The 25941-nt window shown below is 43.4% G+C and overlaps 1 protein-coding gene across 2 annotated transcripts in view; it reads right to left on the bottom strand.

Annotated features, from left to right (window-relative positions):
• Window positions 1-25941, bottom strand: part of rab11fip3 (RAB11 family interacting protein 3 (class II)) — a 46141-nt gene that overhangs the window by 8110 nt on the left and 12090 nt on the right. Inside the window, exons 2-8 of one of the 2 annotated variants that reach the window (XM_024006925.2) lie at window positions 19285-19378; window positions 16650-16726; window positions 10684-10856; window positions 4032-4235; window positions 1831-1968; window positions 641-676; window positions 347-440 (exon numbers count right to left, since the gene is read on the bottom strand). In XM_024006925.2, the coding sequence (XP_023862693.1) occupies window positions 347-440; window positions 641-676; window positions 1831-1968; window positions 4032-4235; window positions 10684-10856; window positions 16650-16726; window positions 19285-19378 (816 nt within the window). The remainder of the gene's footprint in view (window positions 1-346; window positions 441-640; window positions 677-1830; window positions 1969-4031; window positions 4236-10683; window positions 10857-16649; window positions 16727-19284; window positions 19379-25941) is intronic. The other variant, XM_024006926.2, reaches the window with a different exon arrangement.

Genomic DNA, 25941 nt, shown 5'->3' with positions numbered 1-25941 from the left:
TTAAGTCCACAATCGGCGGGGGGGGGGGCTACAAGTGGCACTACACTGTGTAGAATTGACCGGTGCTTTGTTGCATTTAAATGATGCTATTGAGAACTGGATGCTATTTTTATTTTATGTTCAGTGGTTTCAAGTTTTAATGTCAAATGCACAGGTACAGTGAAATGCKTTTCTTGCAAGCTCTAAACCCAACAATGCAAGTGTAATACTGTGTATCATACACTGCATGTGTTGTTTGACGCTGAACTCTTTCCTTTACATTGACATACAGTGCTGCATAATGCTGTTCGACACTGTTGATAAACTCGGTATGATGCCYTATAATCTTATGATGTTGAACTCTGACCTTGTCAGTGATGTCGGTGTCAGCCAGGTCCAGTATGTCCCGGGACAGCTCACTCATGCTGTCCAGCGTCATGGAGCTGTTCTGGAGGAGGTGTCTGAAACACCAGGGAGAAGAAATAAACGTTTGTGATAAAGAAAGCAGCTCAAAACGGTTCCGTCCTGGAAAACTTTCACTTTACAATTTCACGACAAGTCAAGATAGCTAGTTGTGTTTGTCAAAATCCACCATATTTTCACGTTCAATCTAAAAAATAATTTTCTACTGAATTGATTAAACCAACTCATTTTGACCTACCGTGCTACTTTCTTGCTGGACAGCCTCTTGCTGGAGCTGAACGGGGGGGATAGAACAACAGAAAACCAGTCACGAAGGGAGAAAAGACAGATGAAAGAGACAACGTCTGTCTCTTGGTGTCCTTCCTCCCCACCCCCGCATCCCTCGCTCCAAAAAGCAGAGGGATAAAGAGGTTGTCATACCGGGAGCATAGGATCCTAATGTAAGGTACATGTTCATATGCACATCTGCAGACACGCCACAGCAATAAAACACACACACATGCGCATTTGAAATGCAACCGAAAACAAAAATGCATGTTTTTTATTGGACTGGTCTAGGAGGTAGGCCTAGTCACTCCCCGTTTCAGTCCATTTTCATCCGTTTGGTGTCTAATGAACACAACCCAGACACAAAAGCATGTGTATCAGTTAAAAAGGTTGGTTTTTCCATCAGCATTCATGCTTGAACAGGTACAAGATGATTCAATCCATTTGTAAGGTTGTAATAGAGTGAGTACTTTAAATGGAATATGAGAGCAATGATATAAGCCATGCATCACTGACAATGACGTCAATTACCTGGAAGTTAATTCAGGTGTAGCATATTTTTGTTGTTGTTGTTGCAACGTTTGTCACTGCACACATGGAATTGTTTCCATGACCTTGACAGGATGCGAGATATGTATGCATGGAACTCATAAATCATGCAATGATACGAGCAATGGGAACTCTGGGCAGACCTTCTGTTGGCCACCTGGCACCAACAGCTAGAGCAAAGCGCGGCGGTCCACCAAACTCACCTTTACCAACATCGATTATGAACCTTAGAAACTTTATTTATAACGCCACAGTACAGACACCATGAGCAAGCTTGAGTTTGAGTGAGAGGTTCTCCCCAAAGCCGAGTCGAACCAAGCACTGACGTTGTCAACACACCGCAACTCACACACAAACGTGCACTGAAGAGTCAAGATGAGTGGAGTGGAGATGTGTGTGACGACCTATTCAAAAACATACGCACAAACGCTGTCAAACTCTGTGCACGTGTCCGTCTGTTTGACAGTATTAAACACAACACACCTGTGTGCATCTTACAAACCGAACACAACAGGACAGCACACGCACAGAGAGCGAGAGCAGTGTGTGTTATCTAGTCAACACGGCAATACACACACACGGGATAACCTTAGTGGTGGTGGAGAATGTTACCTATTCATCTCTAGGAAATTGAGGCGAGTGGAGAGGTCCTCTAGGCGAGAGATTTGTTTGTGACATTGGTTACAGAAAAAGTCCAGCGCCTCCTCCCTGAGGAAGCTCTGAAAGCTGGCAGGGAGAGTAGTGGGGGTGCTGGGGAGAGAAAGAGAGGAGGAAAGGAGGAGAAGGGGAGTGAGTGATGGAAAAGGGAGGTGCACCGTGATGGAGAAGAGGAAGCGTCGGGGATCAAGAGTGCAGGATCATGAGAGTTTGTGAAAAGTGAAACTTTGTGAGTAATTGAGCTGTGTGGGGGTAAACTGAAAGGATGGACTCCGTCTAAGAGCGCTGTTCCAACCAAGGGTTCATCCTGTCCCTTCAACAAAAGGGCTACTGTCATGGGGAACACTTTTATCTGTACATTCATGTATTACTTTAGTGACTTGGCTCCGAGGAGCTGCAGTGAGGTTCATATTCAGTTCACTATAACTAGCACACAAACAAACATCAATATTTAACTGGAGTGTGTGTGGCCGCCGCAGCCTCTCCTCACGTCACCTTTTCTGGCTGATTATTTATTCAGAAGAGTGCGCCTCTGTATGCGTGGCGTGTGCGTCGATTCCTGTARGCGTGGCGTGTGCGTCGATTCCTGTATGCATGGCGTGTGCGTCGATTCCTGTATGCATGGCYTGTGTGTCTCGAGGTGGTCATAGGTTCCTGAGAATCACTGCTGTGCTGTCTCAGGCATGTTCTGCTGGCTGGCCTGTAGTGAAGGACACTTATGTGAAGTAATAGCTGCAGTAGGGTTTGTGTGTAGCAGTGATGCAGAAGTGTGGGTTTGTAGACAGAGTGGCAGTGAAGCAGCAGTGTAACATCTAGGTGTGTGTGTGTGTAGTAAGATGAGGAGAGTGGTTAGCATCCTGTGCGTACAGAGGAGTGTGTTTACACACAGCAGTGTGGAGAGGGTCAGAGAAATTTTACACTTCAGCTCTGATCAGTAGTAAGTCTCTCGGCCTCACCGCCTACACTACTGCTGCACTAACCACAATGCTCCTGCAACACACTATGAATCACAATGGCCTCATTCAAATTGCCTTAGTGCCCACTCATTCTAGTTGGAAGGAATTTACGGTTGTACGGTTGACTTACAGAGGGAGGGAAAGGTTTAGAATTACTGGTAACTTGGAAGGAATCATTAAAGCCAATCCATTTAGGCCGGCTTATTTCCATATTGTGACCGAGAAAAACCTAGGCAGTTAGCTGGCTAAGAATTTGCAGGCATGAAAGATAGGGAAAAATATCACCCAAATGGGAATTACGCATTATCCGGCTTAGGGTCTCTGATGAAAACAGAGTGTAGGAGAAGGAGGGGGTGGAGCGACTGCAGAAAAAGAGGAGAGGAAGTGCTCAGGAGTGTTCAGGCGGAGCAGTACTGTGTCAGAAGAAAGAGAGAGGGGAGTGAGTGATCAGGTGATGTGAATGTGAGAACGACTTAACACAGTCCATACTGGCCGGCTTGAACGCCAGCTTTGTTAGAGAGCCTATGGAAAGCCTGTAACGCTCCGTTTTGTCTGAATTCCATTCAATAAACACGCTTGGTTATGTCTCCCCTTGATGACTGGATATGTGTAAGTGTATGGTGTGCAGTAGCTCTAAAGAGTAAGCAGCAACAGGAAGAGTTGTAGTAAGTGAACTTTGCCCTTGTTCCCTTTTACCTCGCCCTTCAGGAGCAGGAGTCAGTGGGGGTGGACTGGAAAGGAAAGTCTCCAGAGAGTTCTTATCCATGTTTGACCTCCAGTCTTTCCAAACATACAGACAGTCAGTCTTGTTATAASAGCACCAGGGAAAGTTGTGGCTAGGACACTGCAGCTGAGAATGTAGCTGGGAATGTGCCACCACCATTTCCAGAGACTAAATCCACCCTGCTACTCTATCCAGCAAGACAACACGTTCCCTGACAGGAGCCAATGATGAAGACTACCAACAACTGCACTGTGTGTTTGACTTTAGAGACGATACACTAGGATAAAGTAATGTTATTGTTGGTAACAATGTGGCAGCTACTGTGGGTGACCTTCATCCGACACGCCAGAGTTTTGAACTGATTTGTGGCACTTTAAAACATAGCAGTTGTGTCGTATATGAACGTGTAGGCTGTCACAGTCTTACTTTGAGTGCTCAGTATGACCCTGGCTGCTGTTCTTTAGGGTGGCCCGTACCTGGGAGAGAGTAGCAGGGAGGAGCAGTTGCTCTGGTTGGGGGTCTGGAGGTGGGATGAGTCCCCCTCTCCCTCGGTTCCCTCCTCGGTGGTGTCCAGCAGCAGCTRCGAGGTGTTGCTCTCCCCAAAGTCCTCAAAATGTTCCTCATCCCCGCCAATCACTGTCACGAGGGTGTGGCTGTGCAACTCAGAGCTTAGGGAGAACCTGAGGGAGAGAGAAAAGAGGGATGATTGTGTATAAAACAGAGTGAGAGAGAAAGAAACATAGGAGGAAGAATACCCCTTCAGGTACACACACAGGAATTGCATATAGCCACGTTCACTGGGGTATTTTTCTACATTTACCCAACMTTGTGACTGTATTGGTGTCTGTATCAATGGTGCCTCAGGGGTGGAAATGCCAACAAAAATCTTCAATTTACCTACTCATGGTTTGTGGTTCTATGCCTGTATGTGCGTTTGTTCCTTACATTGTGTACAAACTCATTTACGGGCTAAAGTTAGGGCTAGGGCTTAGTTTCTACACCTGACTATCTCTGTTTATCACTTCACTGTAAAAACAGATCTGGGTTTCCTTCACCAACAGACCACGGAGGCATCGTTTCCGTAACGCGGACGATCTATTTTAACACGGCTTCAACCAAATTAGAAGCGCTCAACTATTACAGTACGAGTGTGGATATGTTCCAAGTTCTATATGTAGACTTTAGCACACAGTTTGTGTTGAACTGCGATGCCTTGAAAGCAACTAGCCTAAATCCAACAAATAGAATATTTGGCATCCCAGATTAAGACAYCCCTACAAAGCCCCCGGCAATCTGGACAAGTTCTAAAATCAGTTGTCTTTAAGGGTAATCTGATAATTCATTAATCCCACAGACTCGTTAGTCAAGATGAAGCACATTTAATGTTCGTGGTCCACCGGCAATATACATCTGATGTCTAGCTACACTCGCTGCATGAGAGTGGAGCTTTCACTGGGTTCTATGTAGGGTAAGCTTAAGGGGTGACATTAATTGAGAAGAGACAGGGCGAAGCTTCTCGTCAAGTTAAAATTAGCAGGCAAATTTTCACACAAATACATGGAAAGCTAAAGTTAYCCATGTTTAGCCACCAAAATAGACATGCTTGGCTGGTCTGCGACGGCTAAATTGGTAGGTTCACCTGAGTTCAGATGATATACAGTACAGTGGCCCTGCTTTCTGTAACAAGAAAGGGTATTAGATAGCCAGACTTTCCTTTGTACCCCAACAGGACATGAAGGGTGGCTGGATTGTAGCTACATACACACAGGATATACACCTCAGTACCATTCCAAGGGTTGCTGTCATCCAATGACAAAGCCTAGTTCTATTTCTTGTGTTTACACATACAGAGTCAACAGACTTTTAACCCACTCAATCCTACCTTAAAATTCACTTTACGCTAACCACCGACAGGGTAGCCTGCACTTAGACACTGATCAACTTCAGATACACTTCAGCCTCTCAACCCAACATTAAAAAACAATTAACACTGACTCAGCACAACGCACAACACTTGCAACACCCTAACACTTGAACACTTTAGCATAGCACTCAAAATCTCAACCTCAATACATTTGACTCGCAACCCAACATTCGGACCCACTTACCCACTACTCAGCCCAACACTGAGGTCCCTAGTAAGGTCCCGCACATGGAGGGCAGGTGAGGAGAGAGACCGCATCTTTAAACGCCGTCCACTGCCCCCGCGTCTCAACCTCGGAGCAACTGGAGACAGACAACCTCCAGTCAACCAGAGCGGAATCCTGAATGCTCACTGGTTACACCAACCCAAGAGGAGTACTGCCCAGTTCTTCAGTTAGGAGACGGTCCCAAAGACCTTGTCCACTCAAGGGATTAGTCCATGGTACCCAGAAAATGTTACTGATAGTTGCACACTRTTCTTTCCTTGCACGTTTAATAGGTTACCGCCAACTTGGTCGACTAGAAAGTCTTCCTCACAGTCTATAACCACAAATGATCAGTCCTCACAAGTGACCAGCCGGTTGTCCCCTGTTACCATGGGCTCTTCCCCGTAGACTTGAGGCAAGACGGGGAGGCAGGCTGTGAGTGGCTGAGGGTTAATACGATTAAGGGCTAAGCAGAGGCACCAGGCAGGTGCGGTGACCGGCCCGGGCCCAGCCGAGTGAGGTAGTGCTGGGGTAGGACACGAGGGGCGGACGGGCTGGGGCTGGGTAATCCTGTTAAACTCCTAATCCCCAGCCAAGAGCATAGACTCATTCATGTAACGGCCGTCTCCRGGGGCACAGAAACTACTGGGAGGTGTTGAAAAACCAAATCTTAAACATTTTGTTAAATATTACTGACACAGTGTTGAGTCATCATGTGTAGGAATAGGAAATTCATCTAGGTCTTTATGCAAGAGCACATGACAGGGAGGTGGGAGTGTGTTGTTATTGTTCTGATTCACTTAATTTTTTTTTTTTTTTTTAATGGGGCAGGATCATCATGGGACTCATCACTTGTTTCCAGTGGACTCCAGTGGAATATGATGTGAGATACACACACAGGCCTGCTGTACAACAACTGCAGCGTCTTTCATGAAGCCAATTTATAATTTTAAATTAGCACATCTGATTGCTGCATAATTATTATTTTTTTTTATACCTCTGATGGTCAAAGGGGACTGTTGTGATCCCACCGCTGACACCCATTGTAAACCTTTTCACCGTGACGTCAACTCAAAATGGTTGTGGTTGGTTTGTGTAACTCACCTGCAGTGKTCTTCTGACTCAGTGACAGACAGGGCAATTCAACACAGGAAATATGGAACTCAAAGAAGGAACTGAGCTGAAACGCAGAGGAATCTGCCTCAAGGAAGAATTGATAGGTGAGGCCTAAGATAGCCACAACAAGCGAAATCTAGAAAGTTGTATAAGAAAACACCTGTATGGCAAGAGTAACAGGGGCATGATCTGACATAGCAGAGTAGAAAATGGATGTTGGATAGACTTTGCAGTTTGGCATTTCTATTCAAAATGTGTCAACACGATTCAGCCCAGCGAAAGGTCAAAATACACTGAAAGTTCTTTATTTCTTGGGAAGTTCAGCCCTGGTGAGTCAGGGGATGACCTTCCATGATTCCTGCCAAACCGCTGATAGTGCAGGACTGCTGAAACAGGAGAAAGTGGAAGTGCCTGCCGGCCGCGCTTTGGCCCCCATCAGCATGAAGGAAAGATAGGGCCCCTTCCAGAAAAAAAGGAAAAGAGCAAAAAAAGAGCAAACTCCACACTTCCTGGAATTCAAGGCACAGCTGTTGACAGGAAGTCCAAACACATCCCTGTTAACTTGTCCACCCCCCCCCAGATCCGTCATCTACCCGGACAGACAGGTTACACAGTCAGCAGATAAGACCTCATTCCCCTACACTTCCTCCTCCCTRGTGACTGACCCCAGCACTACATGCAAAAACAACTCATTAATACAGTCGGAATACAGACCCCAAACAGTAGCTACTTTGAGTGGATTTACTTTCTTGAGCGGATGGTCAGGGGGCCAGAACATAATTCCAAATAATTTGTGGACTGCAAATTGACCGCAAGAAGCCCAAACAGATATAAGATGACTAATACATAATAATTTCAAACCTTACTTACATTTGTGTCCGATCAAATGTATCTCTCTATTATGCATGGGAATACTTTGGAACAGATTTCCAAAATTAAAATCACTTGGAGCTGTTTTTACTTGGGGGGGCAAATAAAATCCCCCGCGGGCCAAATTCGGCACGCTGGCCGCCAGTTGGGGAACCCTGGCCAAAAGTAAAATCAAGTTAGCCTACATAAAAAATGAGTTGATGTAAACTTCTACAATTAGGTATCAAACACTTAAACACATAAGCTCTTGACAGAGATATCTGGAACTGCCTGTGAAAAGGACGTTGTCAAGTGGCTGTTCCAAACAGGTGGCGGGCACTAATCTGACATCTTAGAAACAGGGTGTTGGGGATACACACTACAGAGTGACCACAGCTAATAATCTTTGCTTCATTCTAACCATTGACTCAATTAAATCCTTAGGGTTGGAAGAACCCTACCAAAACAAAACCTTAGACAAAGAGCGCAAGACAATGATAAGATGTTATCAGTATTTGCCTCGAAGGGACAATATGTCTAGTTTTTGCCCTAAGGGGACAAATAAAGTAGCATTGACTTGAAACAAACTCGTTGGGCATTGATAATACTACACAAATAGAGCTCAAAAGGCAAGAGGTGTCATGCTATTGCCTGATTTCCGCTAACCAGAAAAGTTGAGGTAAAAGTCAACATAGAAGATGAACTTACTGTAATCATTGCAGCAACACATAACTCTTGGCCACTGAAGATCAACTTGTCTCAAAGCTCACAGTCAACCAAAAGACAAACTCAAACATACAGTGGATAGATCAGGGCACACGTAGCTGTCTCTTCAAGGTCTCTGGATTTTACATTGTGTCTGAGTGTGAGGTCATCTCGAATATCGTGCAGCACCAGAACAAAACAAAAAAAACGAGGGCAGAATGTTCAACAACCAAAGTGTAGTTTAATAGCGGGGTAAGCAAGTTCATTTCAAACTGTCAGTGATCTATTACGCCTTTGAAAATGATGARGATGACCTAAGAACTCTATTCTCTACCATCTGGTCCTTAGCAAATAAATACAAATCGTCACTCAAAATAACTATGATCTCCAGGCTTTGTTCCTCAAATAACCATGTGCTGCATTTCATCACAATCATCACTTTATAATGCTTTATCTTGCAAGTTATCTGCCATGTGTTGAAGACAGGTCCCACTGCAAATGTAAGAGTTCAAAACACATCTGGCCAACAGTAATCGTCCAATAGTAAGACAATAACATGATCTATGTAATTTGTTAACTGATCAATACAAACCATAGTAATTAGCCTAGAGGCACATTAGAGCCTGCATGCACTTGAGGAGCAGCCAGGACCAACCACCCTGGAGCAACCATAAACAAAAGGCTTCTTCAGTTAGATGTATATGATAAGACGTTTTGTTCTCGGTAGACGAAAGGTATTTTAAGCCCAGGGCCATTACAATGGTGGCTATTATTGCCTCTAATCTGTCTGGTGACCCACATYAGACTCCAAGTCGTCTCTAGAAACTAAGACGGGATACAGAGGCTTGATGATACCGAGGCTGTGATGACTGGAGCTAGCGTTAGTTTGACTTATCCTCGTTAATTACCATCACTATTTCGACCTATATGTACTATACTGTTACAGTCAAACCCTGGTGTCTGAGTGATTAGCAGTGACTCAACGTGGGTGGTATTCAGGACAGCTTCGACCTACCTTTGCCTCATCTCAATTTAGCTACATATACGAAATTACAACTTTAGCTCAAAGTTAAAGGTAGACTCAGTGATATGATGTAGATGCAGAAAGTAAACAGCACGGTGGATCAATTTCCGCAGCAACTAAGAGCGTTGAAGAGCGAGGCTCAACTTCGTCGCTGTTTTGGTCCCGTGGCTAGCACGTTGTAAAATCATGAAGCGTACCAGTGCACATGCGCAGATACTGTGTGCGAGCGTCTTGCATTTCGCACATCGCAATAACCGCTGTGCTGCTCGTAGCAATGTCATTTCGCAGAGTCTACCTTTAATGATTATGGTAGTTCTAAGTATGAGATGAAGGGGTATAGTTAGGGTTTGACTTTGGCCAACCATATGTGGGTCGAGTTAACCTGTTTGGGATAGGGGGCAGCATTTTCACGTTCGGATGAACGTCATATTGCACTTCCTAAGGCTTCCACTAGATYTCAACAGTCTTTAGAACCTTGTTTGAGGCTTCTACTGTGAAGGAGGAGAGAATGAGAGCTGTTTCAACCAGATGTCTGGCAGAGTGCCATGAGCTGGTCACGCGCGTGGCCGTGAGAGCGACCTGCGTTCCATTGCATTTCTAAAGACAAAGGAATTCTCCGGTTGAAACATTATTGAAGATTTATGTTAAAAGCATCCTAAAGATTGATTCTATACATCTTTTGACATGTTTCTACGAACTGTTATATAACTTTTTMGACTTTTCGTCTGAACTTTCGCCTGGACTTGCCCGCGCCTCYTGAGTTTGGATTGTGAACTAAACGRGCTAACAAAAAGGAGGTATTTGGACATAAATMATGGACTTTATCGAACAAAACAAACATTTATTGTGGAACTGGGATTCCTGGGAGTGCATTCTGATGAAGATCATCAAAGGTTAGTGATTCATTTTATCTCTATTTCTGCTTTTTGTGACTCCTCTCTTTGGCTGGAAAATGGCTGTATGTTTTTTGTGACTAGGCTCTGACCTAACATAATCATATGGTGTGCTTTCGCTGTAAAGCCTTTTTGAAATCGGACACGATGGGTAGATTAACAAGAAGTTACGCTTTCATTTGGTGTATTGCACTTGTGAATGTATGAAACTTAAATATTTCCCKAAAATATTTTTGAATTTCGCGCTCTGCCTTTTCAGCGGATGTTGTCGAGGGGTTCCGCTAGGGGCCGAGGTTAGAGGTGACGATCAGGACTAACTATTGGGCCAGGGGCCTGTCCTGAGAAAACTGCAAATGACCATGTAGCCTTACGCTCCGCATGGAGTAAGAGGCAAAAGTAAGCCAGAACTAACCTGTTGCTGCTGTCCTCAGGGTCGTGGAGCGTGGCCTCGATGCCGCTGTCCGTCTCCACATCCTCGTGCATCTCGGGCTGGACCAGGGCTCCTGTGTCCTCGTCGGTGAACGTCTCACACTCGCTGTAAGTGCTCTCCGAGCCCAGGTATGCACTGTCCGTCACCTCGTTTTGCTACAGGAGGGAAATAGGACATTTTTAGTTATCCTATAAGACAAAGTTAGTACCGTAATCATATAACGTCACAATTGTGGTCTAAAGTACGTACATGTTTTGTTATTTAGCAAGACGCMCTTATCCAGAGCGACTTTACATAGCAATTAGGGTTAAGTGCCGTGCTAAAGGGCACAACGACAGATGTTTTACCTAGCTCCCGGATTCGAACCAACAACCTTTCATTTACTGGCTGAACGCTCTAAACCACTAGGCTACCTGCCGCCCTGGTACACAAAGAGAGTTAAGTGGTCATCATTTGAATTGAGAAATCATTAACAGGTGACTTAAAACAGCAGTATGATGTCTGATAGGTACAGTGCATTCGGAAAGTATTCAGACCCCTTGACCCCTTATCCACAATTTGTTATGTTACAGCGCTATTTTAAAATGTATTTAAAAAATGTAAATCCTCATCAATCTACACAGAATACCCCATAATGACAAAGTGAAAACAGTTTAGAAAGGTTTGCTAATTTAGAAAYAATGTAAAACTTATTTACATATGTATTCAGACCCTTTGCTATGAGACTTGAAATTGAGTTCAGCTGCATCCTGTTTTCATTGATCATCCTTGAGATGTTTCTACAACTTGATTGGAGTCCACCTGTGGTAAATTCAATTGATTTGACAAGATTTGGGAAGGCACACACCTGTCTATATAAGGTCCCACAGTTGACAGTGCATGCCAGAGCAAAAACCAAGCCATGAGGTCGAAGGAATTGTCTGTAGAGCTCCGAGACAGGATTGTGTCGAGGCACAGATCTGGGGAAGGGTASCAAAAAATGTCTGCAGCATTGAAGGTCCCCAAGAACGCAGTGYCCTCTATCCTTCTTAAATAGAAGAAGTTTGGAACCACCAAGACTCTTCCTAGAGCTGGCTGCCCGGCCAAACTGAGCATTTGGGAGAGAAGGGCCTTGGTCAGAGAGGTGACCAAGAACCTGATGGTCACTCTGACAGAGGTCAACAGTTTCTCTGTGGAGATGGGAGAACCTTCCAGGAGGAGAAACATCTCTGCAGCGCTCCACYAATCAGGCCTTTATGGTAGAGTGTCCAGACGGAAGCCACTCCTCAGTAAAAGGCACGACAGCCTACTTGAAGGTTGCCAAAAGGCCCCTAAAGGATTCTCAGACCATTAGAAACAAGATTCTCTGGTCTGATGAAACCAAGATTGACCTCTTTGGCCTAAATGCCAAGWGTCACATCTGGAGGAAACCTGGCACCATCCCTACGGTGAAGCATGGTGGTAGAAGCATCATGCTGTGGGGATGTTTTTRAGCGGCAGGGACTGGGAGACTAGTGTGGATCGAGGGAAAGATGAACGGAGCAAAGTACAGAGAGATCCTTGATGAAAACCTGGTCCAAAGCGCTCAGGACCTCAGACTGGGGCAAAGGTTCACCTTCCAACAGGACAACGACCTTAAGCACACAGCCACGACAACGCAGGAGTGGCTTCGGGACAAGTCTCTGAATGTCTTTGAGTGGCAGGGCCAGAGCCCGGACTTGAACCCAATCGAACATCTCTGGAGAGACCGGAAAATAGCTGTGCAGCGACACTCCCCATCCAACCTGACAGAGCTTGAGAGGATCTGCAGAGAAGAATGGGAGAAACTCCCCAAATACAGGTGTGCCAAGCTTGTAGCGTCATACCCAAGAAGACTCAAGGCTGTAATCGCTGCAAAAGGTGCTTCAACAAAGTACTGACTAAATGGTCTGAATACTTATGTAAATGTGATATATTCGTTTTTTAATTTTTAATAAATGTGCCAAAAAATTCTACAAACCTGCTTTTGATTTGTCATTATGGGATATTGTGTGTGGATTGATGAGGAACAAACACAATTTAATCAATTTTTGAATAAGGTTGAAACCTAACAAAATGTGGAAAAAGTCAAGGGGTCTGAATTCTTTCCGAATGCACTGTACATACAGTAGCTAATGTGTGGGTGGACTGTATAAGCAAATCAACATTAAAAACACCCAGTTCAGAGCTGATGACTAGAGGCTGTACTGGATACGATTGACTCTTAAGGCCTTTTTCCTGAGCTATAATTTTMCTGACAGCATTCATTGATATCAATTATGACTCCAGAGGAAAGATGTTTATCTATGACGCATCCTGAGCAGATATGGAAAGAAACAAACGATGGTAATGATTAACAAGCTGTTACGTATATCATGAAACCAAGCAGAACAGATTAATTATGATCGTCGTAGATTATAGAGGCCAAATTGTGTAAATCTTGAGAGAAGTCTGTTAAAAACTTCACATCACCAATCATAGACGGTMCATCAAAGAAAACAAGCAAAGAAACAGTATTCTCATAGGAGAGCGTAGTCGCAATTCAACTGTTGCTAATGGCAGTGAAAAGCCAATTAGAGCCGCGTCCAAACAACTGATGCGGCATAAACACATTTCAGATCCAACCTGTCAGGTTTCAGATGTCCGTGCCAAGCAAAGCCTACTGTGTCAACACCTTGAATCAACATTGACTAACACAGAGATTTCACTTCCTAAAGCTCAAAGCACAAAAAAAACATCAAAATGTTCAGATAGATACTCAATAGAACTTCATAAGACATTTAGCTATAACAAGAGCCTGCCAGGTGAGTCTCAATGAGTCCAGAGCAAGAGAGCCATCATGGGAGAGCCTCCCATACCTGTCTGTGTTGAGTTCCAGGAGGAACCGGGCCCAGAAGGCTGTCCACCATGCCCAAAACCATGCTGTCTGCCTGGGGCTCACGGGCAGGAAGACTGGCCTGTAATGAAACCCCCCAGTAATTTCCCCTCCTAGCGCTTCCTCCTTTTCAATCTCAGAAAACAAGAGTGTAAAACATAGAATGCCCAACACCTAGTTCAGCTCCAGTGGGTTCTRAAAAGGGGTGGAGTCTGGAGACTGAAAGAGTCCGAAGGGTAGGGGAAGGCAAGGGTACAGCCCGTACTGCCACTACCACCCCAACTACCCCTCTCATGGAATTTGATGATCAAAATTTCATATGAAAGAAAGGGAGCAATGTCCKTTTAACTTTTTCTACTTCAATGTCTCTAGTTCCTGGACCAATGTGACAGGGTGAATCATTAAGCCACCGCCTGTTCTACCTGTCTTTACAGGCTTGTATGATTGGATGAAGAGGGCCATATAAACTGTACGTGCATAGCCATAAACTGACTAGTTGTTTACTTTAAAGGCCCAGTGCAYTAAAACATTTGATTTTCATGTGTTTTATATATATATTTCCAAACTATGAGGTTGGATACTGTGAAAACTATAATAATACCCTCAGAGTAAGAGCTGTTTGAAAAGACTGTCGGAAACGTCAGCCTGTTTTGGTGGGACGGAGTTTTGGCCGTAAATTAGTTAATAGAACAATGAGAGGGAGAGTTCCAAACCTCTCTGTCAATAACAGCTAGTTTTTACTTTTCCTCTACCCATTCAGACCACTCCGAGACAGTCTTAGCAAAATTCTTGCTTGAGAAATGACTCTTTGCTAAAAAGCTTCTTTTTTTGGACCATTTTAATTAAAAACAAATCACAGTAAGGTACTAAATTGTTAACACAGAAATGATTTGATACTGAGATAAAAACGGCTGCATTGGACRTTTAAGGAGGCAAAACCAGCACGTTGTAAGCCCAGAGATCGAGCCATTGGAGGAGGGGTCTGGATTGGCTGTGTTAATGCATCTTTTCCTTATAAGAAGAGGTTAGGCCACAATGGCTAAGTATTGACAGGGAGAGATACTCTCACAATAACAAGGTGTAACAACACACTGGTTGGGTGTTTTTGGGGACGTAAACAAGCCGGGTGAAAGCGGGAAGGTCAAGGAAGAGGAAAAGTAGGAGGAGGGTGGAGTGTTTGGTTTTCTCATGGCAAGCAGGCCCTCCGCCCAGCTACCTCACCTCTCCTGTTTTGAGAGCAAACAGGGTTAGAACAGTGTGGCCATTGAGTGAGGAACCTTACTGCCAGGACCCCAGGGGAAAAACAACGAGTTCAGGGACATAGGTGTGGRGTCGACATTAAAAGCACCAACCACCAACTCTCCCCAAACTCCGTCCAATACAGCTACTGCTATTTCTTAGGGCAGGACATTTGTTAGAAATGTATACTGTAGTGATACAGCAGGTAATGTTTAATTCAATGTCATGGAGAGGACACCCAACACTGATTTTAAGCAAACCGTTTCTGCAACTATCTTCACTGTGTTTTTGGAGGTGTGTGCAATAACTAAAGGCTAGTACTTGTAATTTTCCTGTCCCATGTGGCTCAGTTGGTAGAGCATGGTGCTTGCAACACACCAGGGTTGTAGGTTCGATTCCCACAGGGGACTAAAATGTCAATTTAAAATGTACTCAAACCAGATAGGTATTATTGGAGGGCAAATACAAATGAAAGTCCATTGAAAAACGGTGTTGGACTTGATTCAACCTGTCAAGTAAACGCTAAGGTTTAAGTGCTAGGTTAGAGCCAAAGCTTGCCTGGCCAGACCACTGCTGTATATTATACTGAGATGACAGACTGTACTAATTAGCCATACCAATGGGGGGCGCTGAAACTACACAATATAGAGTGCACTCATACTAGTGTTGGAAGCAAACTGACTGAATAATATTCCACCTATTTATTGCCTTACCTCCGTGTTGGAAGCAAACTGACTGAATAATATTRCACCTATTTATTGCCTTACCTCCCTACTCTTCTACATCTGCACACACTGTACATAGGTTTTTCTATTGTGTTATTGACTGTACGTTTGTTTATGTGTAACTCTGTGTTGTTGTTTTTGTCGCACTGCTTTGCTTTATCTTGGCCAGGTTGCAGTTGTAAATGAGAACTTGTTCTCAACTGGCCTACCTGGTTAAATAAAGGTTAAAAACATTTAATATTTTTTTATTTTTTTTTACAGTCGAAATAAAAAGTCTAATCTTTATATTCGTAATCTCCAGCACCACCCCAACGTCAACCTATGTGAAAATGGCGCGTTTATGTTTCGTAGTAAAAAAAAGATAAGTATTTCCAATGACATCAACAACCAATTAMTAGGCAACGCCTACTCACAATTGGTSAAAATCACACGATGCCCACCGATGTCATTGGAAACACTTATCTTCCACTATATTTTTTACTACAAACATAGAAACCCACCATTTTGATGTTGGGGTGGTGCTGGTGAGGATGAATATGAAGTAGAACATTTTTGAATATACAAGTCCACGCACAAGAGGAGCCAGGAATTTCAGATATGGCCACCGCAGCTGAAAAAAACATAACAGCATGCGTGCGAAAAGTACGACCAGACTCCAACCATTCAATARTTAGTCAAAAGAAAAATACGACGTGAAAATTCAGCCGGATGTCATTCGATGGGTGCCAAACCGTAGTGTTCAGCATGCGGAATAATCACAGTCGGGTAATGATAGCTTTTCTGGCCACTTGCTGAAAATACTGTGGGATGTGTGAGTGCACAGAGACTTCAGCCTGGGAGCTGTATGCAAAGGGACAATGGGAACAGCACAACCGGACCACACAAGACCATAATAAATTACAATGGACCGTCACAGTGGTGTACTATGCTATACAGGACTGCTCATTCACCACCCTGGCCCATATTATGCTGCTTTATGTTGGGGGTTCATATACTGTGGTGCAGTCAGTCACACTGCTTTCCTGATGTACTTAAGTTTGTGTGAGTGGTCATATTGCTGGTAGTAACTGTCACCAAGAACTGCGATGACTATATCCAATGACATCACCCACCTCATCGTACTCCTCTGAGCAGCCCACGGCTCCGTCCCCTGGGCTGAAGTGCACATCGTAGAGCTGGGGCTCTGTCCCTGCAGACAGAGACAGGACAAGGTCAACACACGCAGGCCAATAACCCACAGCAAACACATACAGAACAAAGTCAACACAATGCTATGGTAAACACAGAGCCAATATGCCAACGGAAACATGACAGAACAGCGCCACTACACAGGTGTAATACAGTAAACAGAGAAAATACTGTAGGGTCAACTCTGAGAGTTAAAGATTTAACTACACGTTACAGAACGAATAATAGGCTGCACTGRATAAGTCAAGCAAATCAAAAAAGGATTTCAGCTTTTTTATTAAAAGTGCAAACCTTGAAAGTATACAGAAGGGTGGGGATTAAATGTCTGAAACAAAGTCAAATGTGCTCTGGTCAACTACAYTGCTTCTTTTACCGTACATGTCTTCGCTGCTCTATTTAGAAAAATAGTCTTTATGCTTGGAGTAACAATCAACATTATGTAACAGTCACATTTCAAGGGCTGCCGTGTACACAGTGTGAGTGTGTGAAGTGTGCGTCAGCTAAATCAACCAATAAAAAGAACACGAAATGACCCCTATCAAATTCAGATTTAGAGACTCCAATGAAAGCACCTGCAGAAAAGTGCTGTGAAACCCGAGACCAACCAATCGGGAGTGGACAGTAGGGTGTCGGGCCAGACTCCCAGCAGCCACTGGGGCAGGCTCCTGTATCTAGTTAACAAAGCTCTGAATAACACCCTGCTGCTGAGCTAAGAACACAAACAGTGCTCTTGACAGCAGCGGTCGATGGACCACATGCAGGTTGTACCTTGGTCTTATGTAACAGCCGCTGCTGTTCAGGACTGATACAAATGACTGGCAAGTTAAGTAGAACATAAAGTCTCATTTTGTGTTGGGAGGAGGTTCGCTTGAGAGGGTTGCCTGTCCCTCTGTATAAGGCGGCAGAGCGCTGGCACCGACTCAAAAAGGGTCACAATGGACAGAGACACATTGTATTTCCCAAGAGTTGACAGACTTTATTCAACTTGTCTCCCTGTGCTACACTGGCTTAGCTATACCAGACATACCATAGACACCACGGGGGGTAAGGTATTTCCACTGCCAACAGGCTTTCTTTATTAAAAACACATCCAGCCAGTAACCGATAGAGAAATGACAAGGAGAAACCAAGTTAAAATTAAAATAAGTAAACATTCTAAATGAACTGGGATTCCAGTTGGAGCTGGAATAGCAGGTTTTCTGATGTGACTCCAGAGAAACGAGGTGGGGGTGACCAGTGCAGAACACTTGTAGCCCTGAGCTAGGTTAGCTATACAGACAGATGGACTGGAATTCTGACAACCAAGTGTGAGAGGCCTGGGAAGTTAAGGGTGACTCTTTCTCCTGTCCTTTGTGAGGTCTCATGAAACGGATAAGGAGCTGGCATGAGAAGAAAGATCGAGAGACGATCAGAAACGAGTGGGGGGGGAGAGAGAGGAGAGACACTGAATTATTCAGGCGAATAGGACTCAGCCCAGTCCCTCTCCCTCCTTCATTCTCTAGCTGAAACCTGGCCTAGCAGAAGTCCATGTGCCTCGTGTCTCATGCTTTCCAGAATATTACTTATTAACGGTCCGGGTAACTGGAGCGTTTGTAACCCAGAAAGCACAGGGAAAAACTCCAACACAGACCAACAGCAAAACAAAGAGCTGTGGTGGCAGCCAGGGCAACAACACTGTTGCAGCACGCTAACACAGCTAGTGTGTGATGTCAACACTGTCTCAGTATGATGATGTCAGCATAGCCCAAGGGTGACATTCATTACCATAATGATGGCAATATTGTGACTCATAACAGGATTGCAGTGGAATATTTGTTTTTTTATTCCACCGGTTTCGTTTGCAGCAATCTATGATTTTCATGGGTGGGCTGAAAAATGGACATTGTGTAAACAAGCAGTCTACGGCCTACACATACTTTTCAGGACACATCTCTCACCCGTCCTTGAAGTGGATTAGAGAAACCTGACGACTCAGTAGTCAGGCACATGATACATTGCTTCCATTGTTTAGAAAAGGAAAGTTTATAGTAGGCTAGGCCTTTGTATACTTTCCCACAACTCATGAAATGAGCTGAGGAGGAAAATGTTCCGTGAAAGAAAAACAATGTGATTTGAGTGCAGTCTGAATGAAATTGGGTCACTGTTTTTTTTTCTCCTCCTCGAAACCTTTCACCTTAGCTAAATGTGAGCATATGAACAATGGCCGCTGCCATCAGGAAGAAGCTGGGATAGATAGAGCKTGATAGGACCGACATATGCTACTGGTCAATGGAGGCCCTGATCTTAAAACTGAACAGCTCTCCATATTGGTAGAAGMAGCAGACTTAATGAAATGATAGCAATTGCAAATAGACTCCAATACATCATCATTTGAACTATCTAGTGGATAGCGATACCAACTGATTGACTTTTTGTTCGATTTTGTCAGATTTTCTTGGCATGTCAGTGAGAGCACATAGGCCTCATTTTCGAGCTTTCAAAGGCGTTTCCAAATAAAAGCCCAAGCTATGATGGCAGTCGTGGTCATCACAGCTTTGTAAGGAAGATCCTCTGACTCACCTCCATTGCTGATGGCCGAGATTCCTCGATGGAAGTCCTCGAAGCTGATCACCCCRAGCCCACTTGGGTCCAGGAACTTGGTCAGATCCTTCACCTGTAATAAAGAGACAGCCATGATGGACCTTTCAAACACACTTAGACACAGCAATCAAAAAGCTCACTTCACCATATAATCAAATCAGCTGTGTTGCCCCGAGTGCTTTGTGAATAAATCAGATTGCATTCTGTCCAAATTAACGTGATGTACGGGCAATGCTTACACGTGGTAAAAATTTGCYAATAGAATTAAGGAACAGGGGAATGCATTCAAATTGAAAGGCTGTAGCTTTGTGAACACTAAGGACATTAAAACAAATGGACTACCTAAAATTACTGATTTCATTGAGCTCGGTCACGTAATGGAAATTTGTCAGGGACGGCAAAAACATKATTGAAAATCGGCAAAATGACTGAACTGTCTCACTGAGCCTTCTGTGGTTAGGCTCCTTCAACTGTTATGTTTCTTTTCAAGACAAGACAATAASAACCAATAAAAAAGTGCTCTGACCTCCACAGAATCATACGTTTCCGCACACGTAGACATATTTCTGATTTCATAACTCTTTCATAAAAGGTACACGGGAATGCGCTTCAATTTTACAGGACTGCAGTGTCCTCAGACAAGGTGAGCTTATGGGTTGAGCTCCAAGTGTCTCACCTCCCTCAACACAAGCCCAACACGTCTCTATAAGCCTACTCAAACCAAAAGACACACACACACACACATGCACACACTCTCTCTCTCACACACACACACACAACGCAAAACCTTGCTACCACTTGCATTTTACAACTTAAATAAAGATTTCTATACACAAAGAGACAGAGTGCACTTAACCTGGCACTCAAATGACAAGATACAATCAGTTACGTGATGTCCCTGTATCCATTCCCCGGGTAACCTGGCAACAAGAGGTGGTATCCAAGGAGATAGGCCTACTAGTGTTTGTGCGCTTTACACCCTAATGTATAAGAACTAGACCGAACAGCCAACATAAACATTGTTGTGGAGCTGAAATATGGAATGGGGGAATATGGAATGGACTTTATTGTTTTGTTTTCCTAAAGGTGAACTGCACTCACTGATTCCGCATGTGTTTCTTCCGGTGCTCATTAAAAAATTCAGCGGCCATTACTGAAGCCCAAACGAGTCGTCTTTGGGGTGTGGCTTAATGTGGGTGTATCTTGGGTGTGTCCTTGCCATTCAAATCACAAAACAAACAAACAAGGGCAGTAGTGAGTAACTCAGTGASAGCGAGGTAAGCTAAGCTAGCTTTGCTAAGGAGAGAAGTTGATGTTGAAGACTTCTCCCCTCCTGACAGACACGCCATCTCAAGAAGATCTGCTGATTCAGTTCTAGGTGTAGGCTAAAGCCTGCGCTGACCTTATGTTTAGCTAACCTGGCAACAGCTAGCTAGCTAGCTAGCATAGCAATATTTATCTGTCAAATCCCAATTATATCAACATAGCAAGAAGTACCAGTGTCTGGAATGTGTTTCATGAGACACTCATTCGACAACACCTTGCTACTAGAGTAGCTTGCAACTTTAAGTTTTATCACGTCATCTAAAGACATGTTACCGTGGAAATGATAACAACTGCGAGTTGAATTCCCGGTCTTCAGTCAGCTCAGCTGTCAACACAAATTTCTATTAACACAAAAAAATATGGTTTTAAGTGAGAAGCTTTTTTTATTATTATATTTTTAAGCTTTTTTTATTATATGAAAACAAGCTTTGCTTTTATACTTAAAATACTTGATTCAGCAAGCTGTTTTGTCTTGTAATGTGGTGCCTAACTGTATTTCCTTAAAATATTTTTATTGAGCAATACATGTCATTGAGAAGAAGAAAAAAATCTGAAAATCTTTTTGGGGTCAGTAGGTGCCCAACATAACACCAGGTGGTGTGGACACAGTCCCTCATTTATTAAAGGTCTATTGAGCCTGTCTGCATTCCTGATTTCCGTAACCGTTAGCTTACCTGTGTAATATTGACATAAGCTCAGAAACACTTGTTTTGCAATCATGGTCCTGTTTTATCAATTGCTGCTTTGACATTTTTTTTTTAAGTTTAATGAAAAATCAAATAATAATAGACTGTATCTGGATTAGATAAGTATTCAACCACTTGAGTCAATACAGTCACCTTTGGCAGCGATTACAGTCTGAAAGCTTTGCAAACCTGGATTGTACAATATTTGGATTGTACAAAACATTCTTCAAGATTATTTCGAGACAGCCAAGTCTTTCCATAGTTTTTATAGCAGATTTAAGTGAAAACTGTAACTAGGTCACTCAGGAACATTCGATGTTGTCTTGGTAAGCAACTCCAGTGTATATTTGGCTTTGAGTTTTAGGTTATTGTCTTGCTGAAAGGGGAATGTCTCCTAGAGTCTGTTGCTTYGCTCTATTCCATWAATTTTTATCCTAAAACCACTCCCTCGTCCTTGCCGATGACGAYGATATCCATAACATGATMCAGCCACCACCATGCTTGAAAATATGAAACTTGGTACTCAGTGATGTGTTGTGTTGGATTTGCTAATGRTTTGTAACATAATGCTTTGTATTCTGGATAGAAGGTTAATTTGCCACATTTTTWGCAGTATTACTTCAGTGCCTTATTGCAAACAGGATGCATGTTTTGGAATATTTGTATTCTGTATAGACTTCCTTCTGTCATTTAGGTTAGTATTGTGGAGTAACTACAATGTCTGCAACTGTTTTAAAATGACCATTGGCCTCATGATGAATCCCWGAGCGGTTTCCTTCATCTTCGGCAACTGAGTTAGGAAGGACGCCTGTATCTTTGTAGTGACTGGGTGTGGGGTACAGAGCTGGGATAATCATTAAAAAAATCAAGTTAACAACTACTATTGCACACCGAGTCCATGCAACTTATTACAGTGGGGGGAACAAGTATTTGATACACTGCGATTTTGCAGGTTTTCCTACTTACAAAGAATGTAGAGGTCTGTAATTTTTTATCATAGGTACACTTCAACTGTGAGAGACGGAATGTAAAACAAAAATCCAGAAAATCACATTGTATGATTTTTAAGTAATTCATTTGCATTTTATTGCAAGACATAAGTATTTGATCACCTACCAACCAGTAAGAATTCCGGCTCTCACAGACCTGTTAGTTTTTCTTTAAGAAGCCCTCCTGTTCTCCACTCATTACCTGTATTAACTGCACCTGTTTGAACTCGTTACCTGTATAAAAGACACCTGTCCATACATTCAATCAAACAGACTCCAACCTCTCCACAATGGTCAAGACCAGAGAGCTGTGTAAGGACATCAGGGATAAAATTGTAGATCTGCACAAGGCTGGGATGGGKTACAGGACAATAGGCAAGCAGCTTGGTGAGAAGGCAACAACTGTTGGCGCAATTATTAGAAAATGGAAMAAGTTCAAGATGACGGTCAATCACCCTCGGTCTGGGGCTCCATGCAAGATCTCACCTCGTGAAGCATCAATGATCATGAGGAAGGTGAGGGATCAGCCCAGAACTACACGGCAGGACCTGGTCAATGACCTGAAGAGAGCTGGGACCACAGTCTCAAAGAAAACCATTAGTAACAACACTAACGCCGTCATGGATTAAAATCCTGCAGCGCACGCAAGGTCCCCTGCTCAAGCCAGCGCATGTCCAGGCCCGTCTGAAGTTTGCCAATGACCATCTGGATGATCCAGAGGAGGAATGGGAGACGGTCATGTGGTCTGATGAGACAAAAATAGAGCTTTTTGGTCTAAACTTTACTCGCCGTGTTTGGAGGAAGAAGAAGGATGAGTACAATCCCAAGAACACCATCCCAACCGTGAAGCATGGAGGTGGAAACATCATTCTTTGGGGATGCTTTTCTGCAAGGGGACAGGACGACTGCACCGTATTGAGGGGAGGATTGATGGGGCCATGTATCGCGAGATCTTGGCCAACAACCTCCTTCCCTCAGTAAGAGCATTGAAGATGGGTCGTGGCTGGGTCTTCCAGCATGACAACGACCCGAAACACACAGCCAGGGCAACTAAGGAGTGGCTCCGTAAAGAAGCATCTCAAGGTCCTGGAGTGGCCTAGCCAGTCTCCAGACCTGAACCCAATAGAAAATCTTTGGAGGGAGCTGAAAGTCCGTATTGCCCAGCGACAGCCCCGAAACCTGAAGGATCTGAAGAAGGTCTGTATGGAAGAGTGGGCCAAAATCTCTGCTGCAGTGTGTGCAAACCTGGTCAAGAACTACAGGAAACGTATGATCTCTGTAATTGCAAACAAAGGTTTCTGTACCAAATATTAAGTTCTGCTTTTCTGATGTATCAAATACTTATGTCATGCAATAAAAATGCAAATTAATTACTTGAAAATCATAGAATGTGATTTTCTGGATTTTTGTTTTAGATTCCGTCTCTCACAGTTGAAGTGTACCTATGATAAAAATTACAGACCTCTACATGCTTTGTAAGTAGGAAAACCTGCAAAATCGGCAGTGTATCAAATACTTCTTCTCCCCACTGTATGTMACTTTTTACTCCTGAACATATTTAGGCTAGCCACAAAGGAGTTTAATACATTTCAGCTTTTAATTTTGTATTKATTTATAAACATTTCAAAAAGCAAAATTCCACTTTGACATTGTGGGGTATTGTGTGTAGACCGGTGGCAAAAATAAAAGATCCCAGAAATATTCTATAACCACAAAAAGCTTATCTCTCTCAAATGTTGTGCACAAATTTGTTTACATCCCTGTTAGTGAGCATTTATCTTTAGCCAAGAGAATCCATCCACTTGACTGGTGTGGCATATCAAGAAGCTGATTAAACAGCATGATCCTTACACAGGTGCACCTTGTGCTGGGTACAATAAAAGGCCACTCTTAAATGTGACCCATTTCAATAAACTAGGCGTATGTTGTGGGTCACTACTTCACAGGAGAGCCGTGTGAACMTAAAGTTTTTTAAATATATATTTTTTWAAACACGTGAACTTTCATGTGCCTTAATAACAAACTTGTATGCCTGTAAATACGAATAAAATTGTTAAATTACAAGCCCAGTTGGTTAAGTCACAGAAAAAGMCAGCAACCTTCTCGCTAGCCATGATTGGCTTCTGTCTATTTGATCTGGTCAGAATGTGGAGGTAATCCTGTCTAACGCGGCGTAACCATTTCGCTGTACCGTTTACAACTTCTGTAGAGACCCATCCACTTAGCAAGATGTGGCTGGGGGTTATTGCATTTTCACGACCCAGTGTGTCTGGGTAAGCGTCATCTAATATTTATATCTGAACACTTTGTTTACCTGGATTTTTTCCTTACTGTAGGCGACTAATTTTACCACTTTTAGGCTTAATCTTTACTACTGTACTCACTGTTTAGCACATGACCTCACATGTGAATCCTTAAAGAGATGGGTGGGACTGGCTTAAGAAGGTGTGAAGAATGCAGAATGGGTGTAGACAAAGGAGAGCTCTCCAGTAGGTATCAAAACATTCAACGGCCGTTTTCTCAAAAGTCGAGTTTACAAGTTTATCAACTTTCAAAGCAGAATTACTTTCCAATTGTTCCTCAACTGCAGTGTATGATAWACCATTTTSTAGCTCTGTCTTTGCTTTTATCTAATGTAAAAAACACAATTTCAAAWTTTTCTACAGAAGACGAAATCAAGGCGGTCGGTCACAAAGGTGCAATTTTGTCACACAACACAATGTCCCAGATGTCTTAAGTCGAGGGAGCGCACGCAARTGGCGTGCTGACTGGAYGAATGTCCAACAGAGCTGTTGCCAGAGAATTTAATGTTCATTTCTCTACCATAAGCCACCTCCAATGTTGTTTTAGAAAATTTGGCAGTACGTCCGACTGGCCGCACAACCACAGACCATGTTTAACCACACAAGCCCAGGACCTCCACATCCGGCTTCTTCACCTGCAGGATCATCTGACACCAGCCAACCGGACAGCTGATGAAACTGAAGAGTATTTCTGTCTGTAATAAAGCCCTTTTGTGGGGAAAACTAATTCTGATTGGCTGGGCCTGGCTCCTCAGTGGGTGGGCCTTTGTCCTCCCAGGCCCACCCATGGCTGTGCCTCTTCCCAGTCATGTGAAATCCATAGATTAGGGCCTAAATAATTAATTTAAATGAACAGAGGGGTGCTGTTTCGTTTGCTCTGAGACTTTCTCCAGTGAGAATTCATTTTTTGCCAGAAACYCTGTGGAACWTCCAGGTGCTCTTTTGCAAACATCAGGTGTGCAGCAATGTTTTTTTTGGACAGCAGTGGCTTCTTACGTGTTGTTCTCCCATGAACATCATTCTTGTTTAGTGTTTTACATATCGTAGACTCATCAGAGATGTTAGCATGTAAGTCTTTAGCCGACACTCTAGGATTCTTCTTAGCCTCATTGAGCATTCTGCACTGTGCTCTTGCAGTCATCTTTGCAGGACAGTCACTCCTAGGGAGAGTAGCAACAGTGCTGAACTTTCTCCATTTATAGACAATGTGTCTTACCGTGGACTGATGAACATCAAGGCTTTTAGAGATACTTTTGTAATCCTTTCCAGTCAACAATTCTTAATCTTAGGTCTTCTGATATCTATTTTGTTCGAGGCATGGTTCACATCAGG

Source organism: Salvelinus sp. IW2-2015, linkage group LG18 (assembly GCF_002910315.2).
Source record: "Salvelinus sp. IW2-2015 linkage group LG18, ASM291031v2, whole genome shotgun sequence".
Classification (NCBI taxonomy): domain Eukaryota; kingdom Metazoa; phylum Chordata; class Actinopteri; order Salmoniformes; family Salmonidae; genus Salvelinus; species Salvelinus sp. IW2-2015.
This window is presented reverse-complemented; position numbering and strand designations above follow the sequence as displayed.